Genomic DNA, 24,677 nt, shown 5'->3' on the forward strand with positions numbered 1-24,677 from the left:
CACTGAAGTGCCAAAACTGGTAGCTACACAATAAATAACATCATAAGAACTGCTATAGGCGTTTCATTTTCTTACAATTCAGTCTTTGATGGTTCATATATATATATGTCTGGTAAGTGCTCATATGAAATATTATACATGATAACAGAGAATGACTGGCTGCCATCCTAAAACACACAGAGTATTTACTATGGCAGAAAAAGTTTCAAGATTCACAGCATGGTTTTTAATGGCTTGAAGATCACAAAGCTGTTGGCATTCATTGTGAAATTTGTGCTCTTTATGGGTCAAATGTGATGAGTAAACATCTTGTGTGTCACTGTTGCCATTTGCTTTAGAGTGGTAGGGTAAATGTTCATGATGATAGCAAAGTGCCTTTCCTTCTATAGTCAATAATAAACTGATACAGAAAATTGACAAAGAGTCTTGTATTCTGACATTTCATGGTATCTCAACTCTCTGAAGATTTCGCTGTTTTAAATAAAATAACACTAGTCTAAGTTCGGTGTTCTTTGTGTTCCAAAACTTTGATCTGAAAATCACAAAATTCAAGAGATGACTGTCTCTTTGTACTTTGCCTTTTGTTACAAAGTGGGAGAATAATCTGTACACTACATAAGTGTGCCTGGTGATGCACCATGGCTTTCTATGCTAATGTAGAGATAAAACAGCAGTCAATGATGTGGAGTCATATACCACATGACCAAAAAATTAAAAAAAAAAAAAAATAATGCCAAATTCAGCCAGACCAATTAAGGTTGTAATTATTGGGTTGTTAAAAAAGTCTTGTTTGTGTGTTTTATGGAATGTGGGAAACAATAAATTATGATGTACACTGTGATGCAGAAAACTGAGGAGAGTCATTCAAAACAAGTGTCACAGTTCTTTCATGATTGGTGTCATGTTTTATACAGAAATGCTCACAACACACTGCCCAGCAAACAACAGAATTAGCATGTCATTACTAGTACAACTTTTTGTACATCTGACTTACAACCTTGACATGGCTCCAAATGCTCTTCACTTCTCTAAGCACACAGATATTTATTTATTTTATTTATCCATTCATTGACAATAAGTGATTTGGCTCCCAGTGCTATCACTCTAGTTAAGAAACCCAACAAGGGCTCTTAGCAACCTCAAGTGGCAGTATTTTATAAAGAGGGAATTTGCCAACTAGTTAAGATGTAGGATACATGCTTAAACATAAACAGTGATTCTGTAGAGAAGTGATACTATTTTCTAGTTTTAAGATTTTTCTAATAAATTTGCCTTAAGTATTCAAGTGCTACTTTTTACTGTCTAAAGTCCACTACTTTTCAAATAGTCTTTGAATCAATTCCACAAGGCAAACTGTTAAGAATATCCAGGTATCACAACAGAAGGTAACAATGTACAATATTCCTTTGAATAACTGACAAAAGAAGATCTGTGAGCTACCAAAGATTTAAAGTTTGTAAGTATCTCAACTAAGTAGGTGTTTTAAATTCTGCATGGACATTTGGCTAAGATGGAGCTTTGGCTACTGGGTCTATAACCTATAAAATTTAAGGAGTTACTTCATTGAGGCAAACAGAGTACTGTTACATTATTCTGTTTAATTCCCACTTTCCTCCATAAACAAGGCCCTTTTCACTGCTTCCCCTGTTTCTTTCTTTCTTTCTATCTTTCTTTCTTTCTTTAACTATTTTTAACACACTCGTGTCTTCAGACTTTTCCAACCTTTTTTTCCATGCACACACATATACACATGACTTACTTATACATGCTCACTGTAGTGAACCCAAACTACCAAGAGTTTAGTTTTAAGTGTAACTGACCTGATAGCCACACAAATTGGCATGTCATTTCTGTGATTCAGAGAGGTGTGCCAGCCCTGCACTGAATCCACCCAGTAGATTAACAAAGAGTTGGAGTGACAGCCATCCTGGATATGGAATTCGGCAGTTTCCCACATCTGATTAGGTGGCTTGTACTACATTCTTACATGATTTTCAAACATTTAAATACTTTCTCAAACTTTCACATGGGATAACATTGGAAACAGACATACAGGATACACTAATTCCCTCTCATTTCATCTGAGAGAGGAGGGGTTAGCAGGAAAGGCATCTGACAGGATAGTCAGGCTGTGTTTACAAGGACATGAACATGAAAATACAATGTACAGGGTGGTTTACTCCTCATACGTAGCTCATTTACTTTCTTTTTTGTGAAAACAGCTTCAAGTGGGATGCAAAGTGGCATATTGTTGCTATATAAAAAGTATTTACTCTAGACTGAAGTGTGATACAATTCTTCTTCCAGCAAAACAGTTTTGACATATTGGTTGCATTTCATATGCAGTAACATAAAGTACACAAAATGTAAACTATATAATGACCGCACTTTTCACTGGAAACTGTCCAAATTACATGTGGTAGGCCTTTTTAATTTCAAACATTTGTAAAACACACACACACACACACACACACACACACACACACACACACACACACACACACACAGACTCTCTCTCTCTCTCTCTCTCTCTCTCTCTCTCTCTCTCTCTCTCTCTCTCTCTTTCTACTCAGTCCACAATATGCTTTAGATTAGAGTTGAAAGTGATACTTATCCATACTTGAGAGCAAATTACTTACAGTGTCTCCCACTTTTTCTGGAAGTACAAGCCCAGCATATAAACAGATGAAACTGCCTTTTGGTGTGTCATGAAGAGTCTGTATTCCCCATCCACGGTTAGGAGTCATGAAAACCTGAATCTTACACTTCATGGGAAGTTGAACCAGCCTGTTAAGGCAAGTTGATGAACACTTACATCTGAAAATAATAATGACAATAACATTAATGACAGAATAATGAACAATAAGATATTGTTACTGAAAGAACTGAATATCCCATGACTAAAAGATGGGGACTGAGGAGACAGTTTAGAACAAAATGGAAAGAGGCACTTGCTAGTTTCAGTGGTTATTGTTATCTAACTCTGTTTAATGCTTTCTTATGCAATAAAATGTTATTTAAACATAGTTAGCAAGAGAGAGACATTAAGAGTTGAATGTTTTGATAAACATAAAGCTTACTTTCAATGGTGCCTGTATGCAATTTGATGTGTCTTCTTTACTGTAAGTAGCAATCTGTGTTTTCCTACATTGTTGAATTCCTACTGAACTTTCTATTGTTTAAAGCTTACTTCTTTTAGTTATAAAACATTCAGAAGTTCTCTCAGTTCTTACATATAGCATTCTTTTCAGGGTAACAAATGCACAAAATAGGAACACAATTTTCAAACTACAGGGAATAATAACCAGAAATAATTGTCAAGGTCACTATAAAGATCTTTTAAAAACATGGGGGCATTTAACTGCACAATGTGAATATATTTACCACAGTTGTACACACTGGTAATTACTGCTCAAACAGCGCTATCCATTTACCAAGAAAGAATAAATATGTAACTCAAGACACCATTTTCTACTAAGGAATAAACCTGTACAATAAATTATCAAAGGAGATCAAAGAAATTACTAAAACAGACTTATTTTAAAAGGCAGTTAAAAGTACCCATTAAATTACTTAGTTAATATCCGTTAAATTACTTAGTTAACACTTTCACATGTGTTTGATAAAAAATGTGATGCAAATAGTTAATAATAATGATAATAAAACATCAAACATTCCACATAACACTTTCCTCCTATATTTCTTCTTTTCTTTTCTGGAAAAACTTACTCCCAAAGCTATGCCATGAATAATACTAACACATTATCCTCTCTGTGAGCTCAATATGGCACTCATTATAGAGGGATACTCACTCAGTTTTTTTAGCTAGCAAATGAGGAATTGGAGTGCACAAAATGGTCACCACATAGTGTGTGTAGTATTATGAGACAACGTGTGTCTAGTGTCTGTAGTTAGCATGAACGAGAAATAAATGGAAAATGTTTATGGACAGTATTGCATTAGCCTTCTTCATTATTAAGTAACTTATTTGCAGACCAGTACTATACACTAGGGATAAACCAAATGAGTTAATACTGTTTTAAACAGAGTGGTCTTATATTCAAGAGGGTAGAGGTCATCATCCAACCATCCTGATTTAGATCTTCCATTGTTTTCCCAAATTATTTAAGCAAATGATGGAGATGGTTCCTACCATAAGGTCATGGTGAAATACCTATTCCATCCCTATCATACTACACCTGTAAGTCTGTAAAAGTCTGCAAATATGAATTTCTTTATTTTTGTTCTTCTTAAATTATAATACCAAGACATGTGCAATATCCTTGTAAAAGGGATGTACAGATGTCTAATTCTAATACTACTACTACCACCACCACCACCACCACCACCACCACCACCACCACCAGACTTTCATATTCCCCGGTAATGCCAAATGAATACTAAATGAATCAATTAGGCTGTTTACACAATAACAGGTAATACAGATAAAATATGGGTGGTTGTGATAATGGTGTTGAATTGACGTATACTCATGTGTTTGAGGTGCACTTATGAATATTTCTGTGCTCAAGCAAAATAATGATATCTTCACACTTTTATGAGACTTTTGACTAACAAAAATACTTAAAATGCCACTTGAAAGTAAGTTCCTTGAAGCCTATGATAAAAATCATCAGTCAAACAGATAGGATGCCATCAGCAGCAATAAAGGTAACACAGAAACAGATATCAAGTATTATTGCAATTTCCCCATAATCATATACTTATATCATTTATCAATGTTGTTTCTTTTGTACACAATATCTCACTTATTACTTAATCACAATTAATGGCTGAAACACCATTTTCAAGATTTTGTTCACCACTAATGATCAAAAATACTCAAATAGTTTAAAGTTATTGCTGTCATTAAAATAAACTTTACTTTGAAAACATTTTTATAAATATATAGAAGGTGCCATTTATTGAAAATCTGTTTAATTAGCATGCACAACAGCTGTTGCAGTTGTTTAGATTCCTTATCCAAGTGTTGGGAGTTGGGTTGTTTGGGGAAGGAGACCAGACAGCGAGGTCATCGGTCTCATCGGATTAGGGAAGGATGGGGAAGGAAGTCGGCCGTGCCCTTTCAAAGGAACCATTCTGGCATTTGCCTGGAGCGATTTAGGGAAATCACGGAAAACCTAACTCAGGATGGCTGGACGCGGGATTGAACCGTCGTCCTCCCAAATTTATCCAAGTGTGTTTATTCACTATTTCAGTCATACATGCCATCTATTGACAAAATAATTTTACTATTATACACAACAGTGGTTGGAGCTGTTTACTTCCTTAATCAAGCACTGTGTACTGCAGGAATGAACTGAGTCACATCATCTCAGGTAAGTACTATTTACTTTTGTAATTTAATTTATTTTACTTTTAATTCATCATTATAGCATTTGCAACACAACATTATACTTCTCATAACAAAACAGCAAGGCAACTTATGAGAAGCTAAACAAAGAACAGAAGGCATCAGGCAACAAAGTAAGAAATAAGGTTCTCAATTGGTATTTCATCAACAGGGCAGGAGGTTCTGGTAAACCTTTTATTTACAGAACTTTGTGTTAGACAATTGAACATCCATGATGGAATCTCTGTATCACATTGTAAGAGGTGAAAATGAGATTGTTTTAACTGTTGCATGGGCAGGTACTGCTGTCAGTATCCTACTAGAGGGACACATACCATACTCAGTTTTCAGGTTACCTGTTCCCATCTTGAACACATCAGTTTCATAGATCTACCCTCGCAGCAAGGATGCACAACTTCTCTGTGATTCTGATCTCATCAAAGACATGCTAAGTGTTGCCGATAAACTTTCAAGGGACACTGTGAATATTATTGCCCCTTATGGATGCAAAATAATTCTGTGTTATGGAGATTTCTGTCAAATATTACCCATTTCTAGACATGCCTACAGACAGCCATAGTTGAAACTACAGTTAATCAATCACTCTTATGGTCTCATGTTAAAATTCATAAGTTGACACAAAATATGAAGGCAAATGTTGGACCTATTTTCACTGAGTGGTTACTTTAATTTGATAATGGCTATTTAGAAAACGAAACAGATTACTTCAATGAAGTAATCAGAATTCCTAAACAATCATTTTTTGAACATTTCATGTATTTTAGTTCACCTATACAAAGGTTTAGTTAACATACATAAGTGCACACACTTGTATAAATTGTGAAGGTGAGAAATTATTGTTTTTTGTTGAATAAACAAACTAATGCTACATACTCTGGTTCACAAAGGGATATTACAACTTACTATCTTCTGGTGAATAACAGCTTTTCTCTATTAATAAATGATTAACTTTATTCTTTAAAGCATTTAAATTAGTTCTCTTGAGATCAAATGGAAGTCTGTTATAAAAGATGGTTCCTATTGTATGTGTATTATGGTCTGCAGCCTTTGGTTTTTATTTGGAATTCTCTGAGAGTTTTCCCTTCCCAGTCTATTGTACCTATGTACATTACTGCTTGTTACATTATAGTCTGGATTTTGTTTTACAAATATTATTGCCTGCAGGATGTACATAGAGTAGATGGTTAGTACATTATACTTTCTCAAGATTTCTCTACAACGCTCACCTCTGTTTACTGTAGCTGCCACTCTTACTGTCTTTTGTTTGTAGTCTGAAGAGCCTGTCTGTATAGACACCTGGTGCTCCATCCCATATCTCAATAGCATACTAAAGATATATTTGTCTCATGCTATCATGGTCCAGGAAGGTGAGGCCCGTTTAGTAGGTACACATTTGTACTGATTTTCTTACAAATGTGCTCTCTATGTTCTTTCCATGACAGGTGTTCATCAACAACTATATGCAAAAAATAGTGTTTGTTTGTGTAGGTAAGGAACAATGCAGGTCTAAACTATTTATGTTCTGATTACAGTTAAGCACAAATTGCATTGTCACTGTCTTCTCTTTAGTTATGAGTAAATCATCTGCAGTAAGACAACTGGACAGAAAATTACAATTGATTTCATTATGGTTCATAGTAGTTTGATTATCATGGCCACAACTGACAAATGATATATCATCAGCATAGCTTAGAACCTTGCAGTTTTGGGGTTCAATTACATAGATAATGTACACAGGAAACAGAAAAGCCCCGAATACTCTTCCTTGGGGCACAACACATTGCACTGAAGTATATTGTGGGTTGATTTGGTCATTACCAACTGTTCATTCCTTTTATAAGTTAGCGTGACACACAGTTTCCTGTCTTTCGGATAGGAGGTCAGTAGTTATAAGGCTACCCCTCATAACCCATATGCTTCTAATTCATGCAATAAAATTGTATGGTTATCAGTAACAAATTATTCACTTATATCCAGGAAGGGCCTGTTACGTCATCTCCTTCATCTAGTTTGTTTAATATTTGATGTATAAAAATTGCTACTGCTGAAACTGTTACAGTAGATCTTCCTTTCCTAAAACCATATTGTAGATTGTTAAATAGATTATGTTTGATGAAATATGCCTGAAGTTGATTTAATATTACTTTCTCTAATAATTTTCCATGCTCTGAATTTATTCCCTTTTCATATACTAGTAGGATTTCAGTGATTTTCAAAAGATCAGGGAATTTTTCATGATAGAGAGAGATACTTATTAGATGTGTCAGAGGATTCACTAATTCTACTCTAGATTCCTATAGCAGCTAAGGTGAAATATCATCTCAATTAAAAGACCTTTTAGCTTGAAGTTCTGAAATGACTGCTAGGAGGTCCCTCTCAGTAATGCCATACATGACAAAAAACACACTAGCTAGTATTGAAACATTAGTAATGCTGGTTTTATTACCACCACCATTCAATCCCACAGAAATCAATGAAGAAAATGTTTTGCAGTTGTATCTAACAGCGATTATATATCCACAAAATGTTGACTGTACAATAGTTCATAAAGGATATATCATTTCCAATTTGCTAGCTGGAGAGGCAAAGGCCTACCTCAGTTATGATTCTGTCCAAGTTGAAGAAATAAACAATATTCAGTTGCATGCCATAAAATTCTTGAACTCTATAAATCCATTCAGTTTACCACCTCATCTAATGATTTTACAAAAAAATGATATTAGCATGTTAATTAGAAATATTGATGCTAATCAGGGATTAATTAATTATGCAAAATTAGGTAACTTCTTAGGAGAGTATGTCATCACTGCTAAATTCATTGACTCCAATAAAATGTGGTCATGTCCTGCATTAACCTCACACTTTCTGATCCAACCATGTGCTTCCAAATGATAAGAAAACACTTCCCAATGATATTTGCCTTCAGGAATGACCATTAATGAAGTACAAGGTCAGATGCTTCAAGCAGCAGGATTGTATTTATCAGAAAAAGTTTCTTCACCTAGACAGTTATATGTGGTTTATTCATGAATTCACAGTCAGTGACATTTATGTCTGTGCTAAAGACACATTCAGCCAAAAAGTATAACATGATCATATTATAACTGCTAATGTAGTTTTCAAAGAAGTTTTGTAAAATAAACAAGTTTTGAACAATAAAATTAATGGGGGCAAAGACTATATAAATTTTTTTACAAGAGACAAACAATTGTTACTATTATTCAGAATATAATACTTTTAACAATAAATACTTGCATTCACTTATTTCTCAATTACTGTACTATATCAGGATAAGTGTGTGAACTATTCGCATGGGTCAACTAATATCCCACATCCAATTTGTAGTATTTCTGGTAGCAATTGTTGTAACTTTAACTTCAACATTTTAATGAGACAGTTGGTACCCATAGCAGCTGCTCATATCTGCCACAGCTTTTACACCAGATAAACCACCTTATAGTGTGTGACTGCAAGTGTATTATACTTTCTTGTCAATCCTGCACCCCCCCCCCCCTTCCTTCTCGCCAGCCCCACCTTGACCCATCCTGCTTTGTTTGTTGGATTTTACCACTTTAACAGGGCAGAGTGCAACAACACTTAATATATGGACTTTCAGGTCAACCAGTAATTTTTCTGTAACTAAAATATTAGACAGAAACACTGCTAAGAAATAAATTGCAATACTTTTCACGTATAAATTGTAGTATATCCTGGACTATGATTTTGAAAATGGATTACCATTAATGAGCTGTAATATCTGATGCAGAACTAAAACTTTAAATTATAAATTAATCATTTTATAATTTCAATAACGTAAAATAATTCTTATGAATATTGTGTGTCTATTAAGAAAAAGTGACAGTGAGCACACAAATGCAGTCTTTGTAGAACCATACAGTATTATTTCAGTCTTTTGCCATGTTCAGTTTTGATTTTTTAAGCCCTTACAATGTTTGTGAAGAGTGGTATAATTTTGGTTTTTATCACTACATCAAAATGGATGCCTTGCATACACGAATTTGTAGTTAGAGTTATACCTTCATGTTCCGATATGCAGAAAACATTCTCAGCTATGAGAGTTACATCTATGGCAGAGTATGAACAATGAGTTACCTCACAACATAAATGGACTAAACTAAATTGGCATATTTTGATTAATTTGGAGATACAAATTGGTGTAACATGATGGTTGTTCAGTGAGGTATATGGGAGGAAGTAGTATGTTTAATGCTTTTTGAAACATCAATTTTCAGAATTTTACCAGAAGACTCTGTGATGTAAAATGTCTCTCTCCAGGTATGTGTGTCAGGAGTGGTCAAGTATCTCTGCAACACCTTAACACTGGTTAAATAAATTCTTGACGAAAATGTGTAGATCTTCAAATTTTTTCTGGTAACACTATCTGATAAGGGTCTGAGATTTATGAGCAATAATCATGTATCAACTGGGCAAGGATTTAGTAAACAATCACATCCACAGATGAATTATAGTCTCTTACAATTCTTCAAATCACTTTGGTGTCTACCAACTAAATAAGTTTTGTGAGATCTTTAAACTATAAATCACTATGGGAGCATACTCACTAGATGTTTAATAGTTGTGATTCACCACTAATAGTGAAACAAATTATGTTTGGGATGATGTGTCACTCCCTATAACCAGCACATTATTGCTGTACATTTTCCTGCCTTTCACAAAAGTATTTATTTATTTTTTAAATTTTTTAAATTTATTTATTTATCCATCTGTAGACAATAAATATAGTATGTATGTTGTCCAAAAGTACAAGTAAATTTATGGGAAACAATTTATGGAAAAGGAACATCCAAATTTTACATTAAGTAGTTCAAAGATAACACATACAAAATAGATCAAAAAAATGTTCCAAGAATAATACTTGGTCATACAAGACACAGTAATACAACTTTTTATACATGTATACTAACAGTATTGTAACTGCATAGTCTGTTTGCCGTAAGGCTTTACTTTTGTCTTCCATAAACAAGAAGCCCTTATATTCACTACAATAATTCAGTAAAGATTTTACCACACTCAACAGCTGTTTATCAGATATACAAAATTAACAGAAACTTTAGAGGATGAAAGACAGTACTTTCAGTTTTGCCTTAATACAAGCATTATCACAATTATTTATTGGCCTAAATAGTCATTTACCGAGTGAAAACATTGTTCAAGTAGAAATTTTTTAAATTCTACTTTAAATCTTTTTTAATCTTTTAACTTTCTGGCGTTAGCTGGCAGTATGTTGTAGAGTTTTGTACCAATAGGGCTCACACGCCTTTGTTTGTGTGTCTTTTTTTTCCGCTGAGTATGGAGTGCCGTGATATTTCAGGTACTGTAGTTATGAAAGTTGGCATTTGTCTGAAAATCTGCAAGGTTGGCCCTCACATATGAAACACATTTGTATGTATGTATAAGGAATGTATTGTTACAACTTTAACTTGTTGAATACGGGTTTGCATTGTGTCTGTGGATGACTGTGTGTTATTATTTGGATAGCCATCTTCTGTAACAGAAAGATTTGTTTTAGATGGCAAGTTGTGGAACCCCAAAATATTATTCTGTATGCTGCAAGAGACTGAAAATAGCCAAAATATGTCATCCTGGCACCCTCTGCAGTACAAACAGTTGTAATAATTCTAAGTTCAAAACAGGCTGAGTTACGTTTCTGCATAAGTTTCATTACATGGTCATTAAAATTAAGATTTTCATCTACATCAATCCCCAGAAATTTCGTTTATACCACTCTCCCTATGGCGTTGTCAACCAACAACAGATCAAGATTTACATTTTGATGTATTTTCTTAAACTGCATATAATTTGCTTTATTTGTATTTAATGTCAACCGGATTGCATTGACCCAAGTGTGGGCATTCTTTACAACTTGATCAGTAGTTGTTTGCAGCAATTGCTTTGGTGCACCTATTATCACACTAGTGTCATCTGTGAATAGCATGGCCTTTGCTGCTCCATCTGAGGTGCAAATTTCATTTATGTAGACCAGGAACAATAAGGGACCTAGAATACTGCCTTGTGGCACTCCTATTTCCACTTCTTTTGGATCTGATACTAAATTTATTTTGTGGTTGGTGGAGTCCTACAATCCATGTTCTGTTTTGTAGGTATGATTCAAACCACTTTTTCCCTGTCCCATGAATACCTAATGCTTCCAGTTTTTTCTAAAAGAATGCCATGATTTACAGTGTCAAATGCTTTGGAGGGATCTAAATTTATTCCTATTACACAATTGTCTTTTTCTAGATTTTTGATTATTTGATCAGTGTAGCACATTACTGCTGGCTCTGTATTTTTACCTACCTGAAAGCCATACTGATTTCTATTTAGTAACTTATGATAATTTAGATATTTGCTGATACTGTGCATCATTAATTTTTCTATTGTTTTCGACAATGTCGGAAGGTGGGATACTGGCCAATAGTTTCCTACCTTATGCTTGTCCCTGCTTTTGAAGAATGGCTTCACTTTTGACATTTACATCCTTTCCAGACCCATGCAGTATATCAAATCAGAATTTCAAAGCAGTGCGTTCAATTAACAATATAAATATTGCAAACTTTAGGGAAAGCCTACAGCAGCTAGACTGGGATGAAGTGTATAAGGAACCCAATGCAAACTTGAAATATAACTTATTTCACGATACATTTTTAAGGGTATTTGAAAATTGTTTTCCTAAGAAAATAGTTAAACATAATTCCAAGAAAACATATAAAAAACCTTGGCTAACTAAAGGAATAAGAATATCTTGCACCGTAAAAGAGAAAAGGTATCTAACAGCAAGAGGGAGTACTAACCCCGAAATTGTTCAATATTATAAAAACTATTGTGCAGTACTAAGAAAAGTAATTAAAAAGTCCAGAAGCATTTGTATCATGTCTGAGATCAGTAACTCTGATGATAAAATAAAAGCAATTTGGAATATTATTGAAAGGGAAACAGGGCAATCAAGAGCACAGGAAGACTTTAGTGCCATAAAACTGAACGACAAGTGTACTAACAAACAATCAGAAATTGAAAATATTTTCAATAATCATTTTTTAAATGTTTTGAAGAAAATAGGATCTAGATCTTCACTAGAAGAGGCAAGGCTACTAATAGAAGAGGCCATACCTGTGCAGTTTGAAACAACTGTATTTCCACCAACCTCTCCCTCTGAAATCAGTAAAATAATAAACTCACTGAAAAGTAAAAGCTCTTACGGAATTGATGGCATTTCCAGGCTTGTTCCCCACAGATAAGTAGGATTCTCAGCCACGTATGTAATAGCTCTTTGGAGCAGGATGTTTTCCCCGATAGACTGAAATATGCCATTGTAAAACTATTGCAGAAAAAGGGGGATACGTCGGATGTCAACAACTACCGCCCAATCTCTCTTCTGACAGCTCTATCAAATATTTTTGAGAAAGTAATGTATTCAAGAGTAGTCTCCCATATTTGCAAAAAAAAAAGTACTAACAAAATGTCAGTTTGGTTTTCAGAAAGGCTTTTCAACAGAAAATGCTATATACACTTTCATTGATCAAATATTAAATGATCTGTATAACTGGACATCACCCATTGGTATTTTTTGTGATCTCTCAAAGGCCTTTGATTGTGTAAATCATGGAATTCTTTTAGATAAGCTACATCATTATGGTTTGAGGGGGGCAGTGCACAAATGGTTTAATTCGTACTTAACTGGAAGAATGCAGAAAGTTGAAATAAGTGGTTCATGTAATGTTAAAACAACAGCTGATTCCTCAAACTGGGGGGGCTATCAAGTACAGGGTCCCACAGGGTTCGGTCTTAGGTCCTTTACTGTTCTTGACATACATTAATGACTTACCATTCCACATTGATGAAGATGCAAAGTTAGTTCTTTTTGCTGATGATACAAGTATAGTAATAACATCCAAAAACCAAGAACTAAATGATGTAATTGTAAATGATGTTTTTCACAAAATTATTAAATGGTTCTCAGCAAACGGACTCTCTTCAAATTTTGATAAAACACGGTATATACAGTTCTGTACAGTAAATGGCACAACTCCAGTAATAAATATAGACTTTGAACAGAAGTCTGCAGCTAAAGTAGAATTTTAAAAATTTTTATGTGTGTCCATTGATGAGAGGTTAAACTGGAAGCAACACATTGATGGTCTGCTGAAACGTCTGAGTTCAGCTACGTATGCTATTAGGGTTATTGCAAATTTGGGTGATAAGAATCTCAGTAAATTAGCTTACTATGCCTACTTTCATTCACTGCTTTCGTATGGCATCATATTCTGGAGTAATTCATCGTTGAGTAGAAAAGTATTCATTGCTCAAAAACGTGTAATCAGAATAATTGCTGGAGCCCACCCACGGTCATCCTGCAGACATCTATTTAAGGATCTAGGGATCCTCACAGTATACATATTCACTTATGAAATTTGTAGTTAATAATCCAACCCAGTTCAAAAGTAATAGCAGTGTGCAAAGCTATAACACCAGGAGAAAGGATGATCTTCACTATGCAGGGTTAAATCTGGCTTTGGCACAGAAAGGGGTAAATTACGCTGCCACAAAAGTCTTTGGTCACCTACCAAACAGCATCAAAAGACTGACAGATAGCCAACCAACATTTAAAAATAAATTAAAAGAATTTCTAGAAGACAACTCCTTCTACTCATTGGCTGAATTTTTAGATATAAATTAAGGAGGGGGGGGGGGGGGGGGGAACCAACTTAAACATTAATGTCATGCAATATTTTATGTAATGTAATATCTTGTACAGACATCTTTTATTAACCTGACACGTTCCACATCATTACGAAGTGTCGTATTCATGATCTATGGAACAAGTATTAATCTAATCTAATCTAATCTACTCCCTCACTAAATGATTAGTTGGAAAAGTATGCCAAGGGCCTTGCGATTTGTGCAGCTGTCATTGTTATGACATAAGCCAGCACCTCATCTACTCCTGCTAATATTTTAGGTTTTAGGCTTTTTAGTACTTTGAACACTTCATGTTCATCTGCTGGATCTATCTTCATGCTACAAGCAGCTTTTGGAAAATCAGGTTTTTCATGGTTTGTAAATTTTGAGCTTAATGACATCGTTGAATTTATGAAATAATTGTTGATGTAATGCGGCAAATTTTGTTTTTTAGTATTGACATTATCTGTGTTTTTGAGAATGATATCCAGGTCTTCGCATCTCTTTCCTGTTTCAGTCTTCACAACAGCCCATATGGCTTCTTATTTGTTGTCAGACTGTCTTATTAAGTTGTGATAACTCAAAAATTTTGCCTTGGAAATTAGTTTTTGATATACCCTCTTGTAATTCTTAACATATTCTATGAACTGTGGAACCACAGATGTCTTCAATTTTGAATTTAGTCTCTTTAGAGTTCCACAAGAAGTTTTGATGCCAGATGTGATGCAGGAACTTGGAACTTGGCCTTGTATTGTGATGTGATTGTTGTCAGCTTCTTCGCAAAGCACATTTCGAAACATCCCATGAAAACTGCAGAAAAGGTGTTACATGTATCATTCGTATTTGTTAGGGACAGTACTTCTGCCCAGGACTGGCTAGTTAGGATATTTGTTAATTCTACACAGTTTTCAGTGGAAAATTTTCTTTTATACTTTAAGTACACTTACTTTTCTTGCAGTGACATTGAAGGAATTTTGAGGAAAGAGCATTATGGTCTGATAATGCCAAATCAGCATTTGTTACTTCTACTTCTGTAGATCGTAAATTTGAAAATGTATTGTCTTTAAGACTTTTAGTATTATACATTATTCTTGTTGGTTCATGTATGTGTAGAAACAGATTGAAACTACATAATAGATTTAGGATTGATTTTCTAACTTACTTTCATTTGTAAGATTTATGTTGAAATCCCCACAGACATCTACGATGGCTCTTTCAGTAAAAAGAATGTTAAGCAATGTTTCTAATTGATTGATGAATATGTCTGTATCCCCAGTAGATGGTCAGTATATTGCTATGACTACAACTTTTCCCTGTACTTCATACAACTGTACACATGGCGCTTCAAAATGATTTTCCACACTCAATTATTCAGCTTCACAATTTATTTTGTACCTGGTACTTGATTTAGTAAGGAAAGATAAACCTCTGTTTTTGGCATTTTATCTACAATACTGACTTGCCAACTTATATGGATAAATATTAATGATAATTAATGCTGGTGAGAGGGCACTGGCAGTGTGTTGCTTGTGGATGCGACTCTGGCCTCTCTTGCAACAGGCACACTTGATCCAGTGTCTACTAATTGATCTTCACACTTCATCTTTTCCGACCGGTGTGCTGGTGACAGCTTTTGCCAGCAAATACACCGTGATACATTATCACAGATAACATGCTACATATTCTAGATTATGCCTATGACAATACATTTTCTATACTGTGCTGTAATCTGTGATGCAAAACAGCTATTTTTAACTGTAAGTTGATAACTGTATAATTTTCAATCATATCAAATAATACTTTTAACTATTGTGAAGCTATTTAAGATGTATTGGTAGAGTCAGTCCAGTAGTAGTTAACCATTGTCAAGTATATTTGTGGTTTTCAGTCTGTAGAAATTTTGTGAAGACTGGTATAATTTTACATTTTATTAACATCAAAGTGAAGGCTTTGCATGCATCAGTTTTGTAGTTAGAGCATTTTTTCGAGATAAAAATGCTCTCTGCTAACACATTTACATCAGCAGTGAAGTATATATGATGAGTTACCACCCACAAACTTTGGACAGAGATGGAAGTTAAGTTAAATTCAAGTAAATATAAAACCTACATTGACTATTATTCTTAAAAAGCTGCTAAATCCTTATCTCAAAAGCACACTGGCATATTTCTGTAAATCTGAAAATACAACTCAGGATTGTTATGTATGATGGAGTACATTGACTCCTACTGAAAATGTTGGACTCTTCACTCTAAGAGGTCTTCTTAAGTTTAGTCACAAAGGATAACTACTTTTAAAAAAATTCAATTCCACAGTATTGCAGTGCAGTGATTAGGTTGTGTGCAATTATTACATCAATATGAACAAACAACAACCAGTATTAAACAGTGGCATAGGAAGTGAATTACGGTATAATACAAGCTTTAATTGGTCAAAGAAAAGTTGGAAGATAATGCCTAACTGTTCAAAATTAGGGAAGTTTTCATGCTCTGAACACTCAATTACGAAAATGACAGGTATAAGGCAAGAAGAAAGCAAAAACAGCGAGTTAGACTATGAACTAAAGAAACAGAGTCAACAGTTTAAAAAAATTAACTAAGTAATGTGATGCACTGTACAATATGTGTCTTCAACAGTGAACTACGTAACAGAACTGAACTTTTCAACAAAGAATTAAAAGGTGTACACTTAAATAATGGTACTCGCGATGCAGAGATAAAAAAGGATCTTAACAAACTTAAACCCATCTTTGAACTAGAGCAAATTATTTAACTGGGTAGTTAAATACTCATCAAGTGGCAGAAGAACACACACATAAAAGACAATTGTAACTGCTGAGCTTACAGAGCCAGTGGCTCCTTCTTCAGACAAAAGAGTTGAAGGGGAAGGAAGAGGTGTGAAGAAAAAGGACTGGAGAGGTCTAGGAAAAGGGGTAAATTTCTAAAAGTCACCCTGAACCGTGGGTCAGGGGAGACTTACCATACGGGATGAGAAGGAAAGACTGACTGCTGGGGACTGCCTCAGATGAGATTTGCAAATCTGAGAGCTTAATGGTGGAAGACAGAGTAATATGAAGACAGAGATTATGGCTTAAACATCAAGCATGAGTTAATAAGAGTGAAAAACTATGTGCATTGTATGTAACAGAGATGCGAGCGGGGTGGTAAAAAATAGACAGGAAAGAACTAGAGCAGAAACATTTCTATGACTGTGTTGATGTAGTATAGACTAAAATTGTAGAAGTAAGATCAGATTTCATAAATAAAGCTGATAAAACTGCAAAAAAGTTTTCAGAATATTATGAGACAGAAAGTCAATTCTTGAAATTAGAAATAGTTCCTATGAAACAGAATCTCAAAGACAAACTTGAAACTTTCAAATATACAGCAAATAATCAAATTTATGTAATCAATACCATGTTTTTGGAAGTACAAACTACGACTACAAATGTAGATGCACAAAAAATTAAGGCGCATCACATCAGTAGAAAATTTGTTGAATTACAAGACAATTTTGCTTTAAAAAGTTTTACTGTAGGTGTGTGGTCCAATGTACCTACTAAAAGTGTTCCTGGAGACAATAAATTACGCCCCATTACACAGGCTCATATATAAAGAATAACAGTGGAGGATACCAGATGAATAAACTTTATTTTGATATGGAATTTTGGGAAGCAGTGAACATTAATGTGTGTAATGATTGAAAAATTAGTTATATTTGCAGTAATGAGGTAGAACTGGATGCCTAAGTATTCATGAATTTCATGGTCAGTCAGATAATGAAGCATTGGATAGAGAAGAGGTAGCTGATAGTAGTTCTGATGAGCTTGGAATAAATACTTTCATCAACAATGAGTGAGTAGAAGTCATGTGTAACTCTGTTGGTTCCAGTGCTAATGCTCATGATTTTAATAATAATGTACTAGGGACAAAGAAATTATTTCTGTTAGTTGTAATAGGATTAATGAATAATTTGAAAATGATGATGATGATGTGGGTAGAGTTTGATAAATAATTAGATAGTATGATTTATGTTACTATTAAAGAGAAAACACTGGAATATTGTGACTCAAGTGATATAATAATAGTAAATGAGAAAGTCAGAAAGCTGATAGGAAGGTATATGAGAATCAGATTTTGCCGTTCAATATTAGTAATGTTCAGGGATAAGAAATAATATAAAAAAGAGTGTAAGCAACGAGATTTTGTGAGTTGTTGGGATAACTACAATAGTAATAACAAAATTACATCTCACTTGAAAGTAGTTTGTGAAAAGATGCAATTAATTTTTATAGTTAAGGGTGACATAGTATACCTGTTTGTGCTGTGCATCTAGAAGAGGAAGTATCTACACATAAAAATGATATGAAAAATGTCCATTTCAAGGAAACTGAAGAAGATCTATTATATGAAGCAGATGACTGAAAATGAATGTGTGGTGAGGGGAAAACCTTACAATTTTATTCAAATTGACAACTTGGAAGGTAACTTTTTAATTGACACTAACAGTCCTATTTGTGGGATTTCTGAGAGATTAAGAGACAAAATTAAGCATAGGAAACTTTGTGGACATGACTGGGGTAGGGGTTGGAATAAGGGAGGGTGAGGGGAGGCTATCGGAAGACATAGTAAGGTTGTAAAGAAATGTGTTACTTTCATTTAAAGTTGGTAATGTAGAAGTAACACAGAGGTGTCTAGTAATACCAAAAAAGGGTAAGAATGCCTCTTTGGGGATGGACTGGATTGTGATTTTCATTGTCAAACATAGAATTAATTTTTACTTGCCCCAAAAGTTGAATTTCTTCTCAAACTAAATTCATTATGTTTCATTGTTTAGAGAGTAATAACCAAATTATGGGGGAAGGGTACCTATGCAAATGATTATACGTTAAGAGAGACAGGTTGATGAACTGTATCACAATTTAGTAGAGGTAAAATTAGAGGAAACAGAAACATTAAATCATGAATAGGAGAAAGATTTGTGGGAATTCCAGTGGCAATATTATGATGCTTTTGGTGAGAAACCTGGGTGAATAAAAAATTATGTATGCAGACGAAAATTAAAAAGTCGCAAGCCATTTCTTATCAAGCCTTATGGTGTATTAATTTAAAAGAAAGAAGCTGTAAAAAAAGAATTACAAAAAGCGGAAAGTTGGCATTTTATTGAGAGGAGCTGTAGTGATTATAATATTTTACTTATTGTTGTTTCTAAGAAAGATGAGCAAGCAAGAGAAATACTTGATTCTAGTCATTTAAACAAATGTCTGGAAAGGGAGATTAACAATCCTGAAAATATTGGTGGATTACTGTACAAATGTGAACATATTACATTCATGAGCTCTCTTTGTAACTTGAATATGAGTCTAGAAAAATACACTGAAATCCTGAATGGAGGTAGGTGTTATCAAAATTCTTTTGTACCTTTCAGTCTTCATGTTTTGCCTGCTGATTTTATATGTGCACTAGATTTTGTTTTGGGAAAAGCATTGCTAGCTAAATCAACCATTTATGCTGATGTACAACTGCTAGTAGAAGTTGGGAAGAGTGTTTGACATTCTTATGGGAAGTGGGTGATAAATTAATGGACTGTGGGGGTATTAAAATTGGAGAAATGTAAATTTGCAGTGAGACAGCTGAAATTCCTTGTCCAGAGAATTATCAAAAAGGGAATTTTGTCTGATAACAACAAAATCTTAGCCATTGTAAAATAACCAGCACATCAAAAATTAAAATACTTCTATGGTCTATTTGCTTTTTATTGAAAATATCTGGAGACAGGCATTAAATGCTCCTTGTTTAGACAACCTTTTGAAAAAGAATTACATTTGGGCATGGGATTATGCCCGTCAGGAATCTTTCAGTGATAGTTTTGTAGTAGCAAAATTCTGGATTGAGCAGATTTAATATTGTAATTTTGTCTCATGACTGAAAATAGTGATACATGGGTGGCAGCATATCTAGTTCAGAGAAAACTAGAAACGAGAAAGTGAACCACAAATTAACAGCTTTTGCTAGCCGCACATTATGAGAAAGAACAGGAAAAGAACTTTTGGATGTCTGCTGAGCGTTTAATAAATTTAAAAATTACATATTGGGTAGTAAAACTATTTTCCATAATGATCCTAATGGCCTGAACCATTTCCAGCAACAAAAAGGTGTATCACAGCCGAATAACTAGACTTTTTACAATAATTATATAAAGGGGACAGAGAATCTTATTGCAGAAACACTGTCTAGGCTACCAGTGGGGAATGAATTTCAGAACGGTAGTGGATAATTGACAGGGTTTCAGAATTACATATTTGAAGGAAACTAAAGATGAAAAGGAGATAATAAATATTAAGAAATCAAAATCATGAGCAGAACTGAAGGCTTGTAAAAAGTTATTTAAGGAAAAAGGGGGAAGAAAAGGTTGAGCACTATTATAAAGTTTATAAGAGGATATTACTTAATGAGAAACAGTCCAGGTACTGACAGCTGGAAGTTATGCTGACCAGAGCAAGTCACTGGTGTACTAATAAAATATGTACATGCAAATTTTGGGCATCTTGGAATTCAACAGTGCATTTAGAAAATTCTGGAGAGCATGTACTTTTAAAGCCTTGCCAGAATAGTTCGAAAGAAATTCCCAACTTGTGACAGATATCGACACGTGAAAATCAGTAACCAAGCATGTACAGGATATATGCAGAATATGATTTTTTTCTTTCTTTATCCTTTTTAAGATATATTTGGTTGCTGTTGACCTTTAGGGTCTTTTAACTTAACAAAAAAAAGGCTGTAGTGCTATCTCTTTGTTACGGTTGATTTATTCTCAAAATCTGTAAAATTGGGTCCTCCTATGCAAGCATCTAGTAAATGATTTCAAAAATCCTGTAAGGCTATCTTCAAAACATGGGTATTTCAAAAACAGTCATTTCCGACAATGAGGCTCAGTTTGCATAGTTCACTGGCAGTGTTCAAAAATTTATGCTTTGTTATATGCATTCCAGAATCAATTTTTATTGTGTAACATTCACTATTAGATAAATTTCTGAGCAGAAAATCTCATCTTTCTGACTTTCTAAAATCATTGTTGTAATGGTGTCATTCTTTTTATCAGTAGCACAGGGGGAGTACTGTACTGTTTATTATTGTTTTAACTTCTGAAATGCACATGAAAAGGATAGGTAAATGTATTTGATAGTTCTGTTTATTTTTGTCATGATAATATGTTATTGCAGGCAATGATTTTGGTGTTCTTTTTTCTATTCTGCATTGAAGCTGGTTTCTTGAGGATCTATATAAAATATCTGAAAATGCACCAGGTGTGCCTCACAACAGGAAAATAGCAGGTATATGTAACATTTCTCTGTACTACAGATATTAACATTTGCATGTCAGTATAAACTAATAAGTTTATTTTTGATATGAGGCTTTCCCAGCATATATGCTGCTTCCATCATTAGGTGATGCTGATGGAATGAAGTGTCTGCTGCCAATCATCAGTTCAGGCTTCACTGGCTCCATGCCACGCTCGGTGGTGAGGGTGTGTAATGCTGGAATGGTGGTGCTGAGAGTCTCAGTTGCTTTCCACCTCCCGCCCCTGCCACATCCCACAGCTGGCTGTCATGTATTGCTTCGATGGAACTTTGTACTGGCTCCTACACCTTGCTCTGTTGGAAGCAGTGTCCATCTTCATTACATTATGAGTCACATGAATTTCAACTGCGTGTTTGGAACTGCAGTCCAAAAATTTATTGGTATACTCAAGACTTTTGTTTGCTGGTAATTAATTTTATGTCGTTTTCAATTCAGTGTTCTGTTACTACAGACTTTTAGGCCACACTAAGTAGATGTGGCACATATAGACACTGATCATCAACTGTGTCAATTGTTTGTTAAATATAAGTTTTTCAACATTCATATGGAACTTAGTATATCCCCACTTTTTTTGAGAGCTAGGTTTTCATTCAGTCACCATTAAAACTTGTATTTTGGCTGACAGGTGGAAAACTGGCATTATGTAGTGTTTTCACAATTGATTATTTTTGTGATACACTGCCAGCAAACAGTATGAAAGTGGTCTTCTTACCTTCTCCTTCTGGGTTTTCATCTTCCATGTCATTCTTTGGCTTGTGTGTTTCAAATCTATCTGGATCTGCCAGATGCTGTATCCATTCACGTGGAGGACACATTCCAGGTGGCACAAATCTGTGGTAAACTTTGTTCATCTGTTATGGAGTATGTCCTGTGTACTAGCGTGCTGAAGACATTCTTTATCTGCAAGGGATGGTGGCAGTTGGAGGCATGGAGGTATAAATCTGTATTCATTGGTTTACAGTATACACTGTGTGCAAACAAACTGTAGGGCCTACACTGAATTAGAGTTGAGAAAACGATACTTGTCGTCCTTTTCTGTTTCCATGGTAAACTATATACTTTCATCAATGGAAATCTGATGTTTTATGAAATTCTGTAGCTTGTCAGGTTCATGTGGCGAAATGACAAAAGTGTCATCATACCTAAGTATTTATTTCGGATATGGTTTTCAGATTGTACCAATTGTTCCAGGACTTCTCTTATTTCTAATTTATGTAAATGACTTCAACATTGCAATCAATGGTACTCTTATAATCATGTCCATTGGTGATGAAAATGTTACTGTAACTGATACAAATCAAGAATTGCCAATATCTGCAACTAGAGTTTTCGAATGTTTACAACATTGGTTTTAAAGGAACAAGCTGATCTTAAATATTTCAAAAAATAATTATATCCACTACAGAAAAACAAAGTCACAAAATGACCTGGACCTCAGAATAGAAAATAAAGAAGTTACGGGAGTAGCTGTCAGAAAATTTATAGGTGTCCATAGAGATTAAAATTTAAGTTAAAACCCCACATCCACTACCTCACTAACAAGTTAAGTTCTGCTTGTTTTGCACTATGTGTACTTAGTAATGTGACTAGTAAACAATGTAACAGAATTGTCCACTTTGCTTACATTCACACTGCTATTATCTATGGCCTCAATTTCCACGGTCATAATAAAACAAATATAAAAACCATCTTTACACCACAAACATGAGCTATTAGAATAATTACTGACAGTTTAAGGATAACATCATCCAAGCAATTACTAAAACCAGCTAAATATTCTACCTTTACTATTCCTCTACATACAAAAATGTAGTTAATATGAAAAGGTACGCTGAAAATTTTGAAAACAACTCAGATCTGCAGTCACATAATACAAGAATGTGCAATGACATCCACGTAAAATGAGTAAATGGGGCTGTAGTGTAGGTGGAAAAAACCACATTCATGGTACTAAATTGTACAATGAACTTCCAACACAGATAAAATAAGAAACTTCCTGGCAGATTAAAACTGTGTGCGCCGACCGAGACTCGAACTCGGGACTTTTGCCTTTCGCGGGCAAGTGTTCTACCATCTGAGCTACCGAATCATGACTCACAGGAGAGCTTCTGTAAAGTTTGGAAGGTAGGAGACGAGATACTGGCAGAAGTAAAGCTGTGAGGGCTGGGCGTGAGTCGTGCTTCGGTAGCTCAGATGGTAGAGCACTTGCCCGCAAAAGGCAAAGGTCCCGAGTTCGAGTCTTGGTCGGCGCACACAGTTTTAATCTGCCAGGAAGTTTCATATCAGCGCACACTCCGCTGCAGAGTGAAAATCTCATTCTGGAAACAGATAAAATAAATTACAAATTTTCTACATTTTTAAGGAATCAATATTCAAATTTCTAATGACATACTGCTATTATAGTGGACGTACTATATGCCACGTCAATGTCAACAGCATTTTCAGTCAAATGTTTCCTATGATCCAAATTAGAATTTTGAACAGAAGTGTTACAACTATTATGCATTTTTATGTAAATCTAAACTAAGTATTCTGTGTGAAATATCTTTTCAATTCATTTATGTAATTAATCAAAGTTGTATGTGCAATTTTGAATGTGAGTTAGTGTATAGTTTGATGCATCCTTGTATTTGTAGGATCCTGCACATTCTTAAACATACATACATACGTACGTACGTACATGTGTGTGTGTGTGTGTGTGTGTGTGTGTGTGTGTGTGTGTGTGTGTGTGTGTGTGTGTGTGTGTGTGTGTTTTTTGGGGGAAGAGATCAAACAGCAAGGTCATCGGTCTCGTTAGATTAAAGAAGGATGGGGCAGGAAGTCAGCTGTGCCCTTTCAAAGGAACCATCCCGGAATTTGCCTGGAGTGATTTAGGGAAACCACTGCTAACCACTGTGCCACCTCGCGCAGTCCTGTGGGTGTGTGTGGGTGTATTTATTTTTGTATACTATGTTTTTTCTGATGAAATTCATGCAACGTAAATTGTCTTTGGATGAATAAGCTGCTGCTGCTGCTGCTACTACTACTAATGTACTGAAAGAAACAAATTGGTGATGGTTGAGCAGTTCCCAGTGCTTTGTCCTCTAAATATTCCACGGCCAGATTTGTTGCAGCTGGTGAGAGAGGGCTACTCATGGCTATGACACCAGTTACTGGGCCCTCATGTTGTCAAGTGTACATGTCACATACAAAACTTGGGTGACTTCATCTGTCAGCTGACAGAG

The 24,677-nt window shown here is 34.8% G+C and overlaps 1 protein-coding gene across 1 annotated transcript in view; it reads right to left on the minus strand.

The window, feature by feature from the left end:
• The window catches only part of LOC124720378 (histone-lysine N-methyltransferase eggless-like), a 414,374-nt gene that overhangs the window by 19,467 nt on the left and 370,230 nt on the right, over positions 1-24,677 (minus strand). The window contains exon 20 of the mRNA XM_047245705.1: positions 2,640-2,817. Coding sequence (XP_047101661.1) covers positions 2,640-2,817 — 178 coding nt within the window. The remainder of the gene's footprint in view (positions 1-2,639; positions 2,818-24,677) is intronic.

Source organism: Schistocerca piceifrons, chromosome 11, assembly GCF_021461385.2.
Source record: "Schistocerca piceifrons isolate TAMUIC-IGC-003096 chromosome 11, iqSchPice1.1, whole genome shotgun sequence".
Lineage (NCBI taxonomy): Eukaryota > Metazoa > Arthropoda > Insecta > Orthoptera > Acrididae > Schistocerca > Schistocerca piceifrons.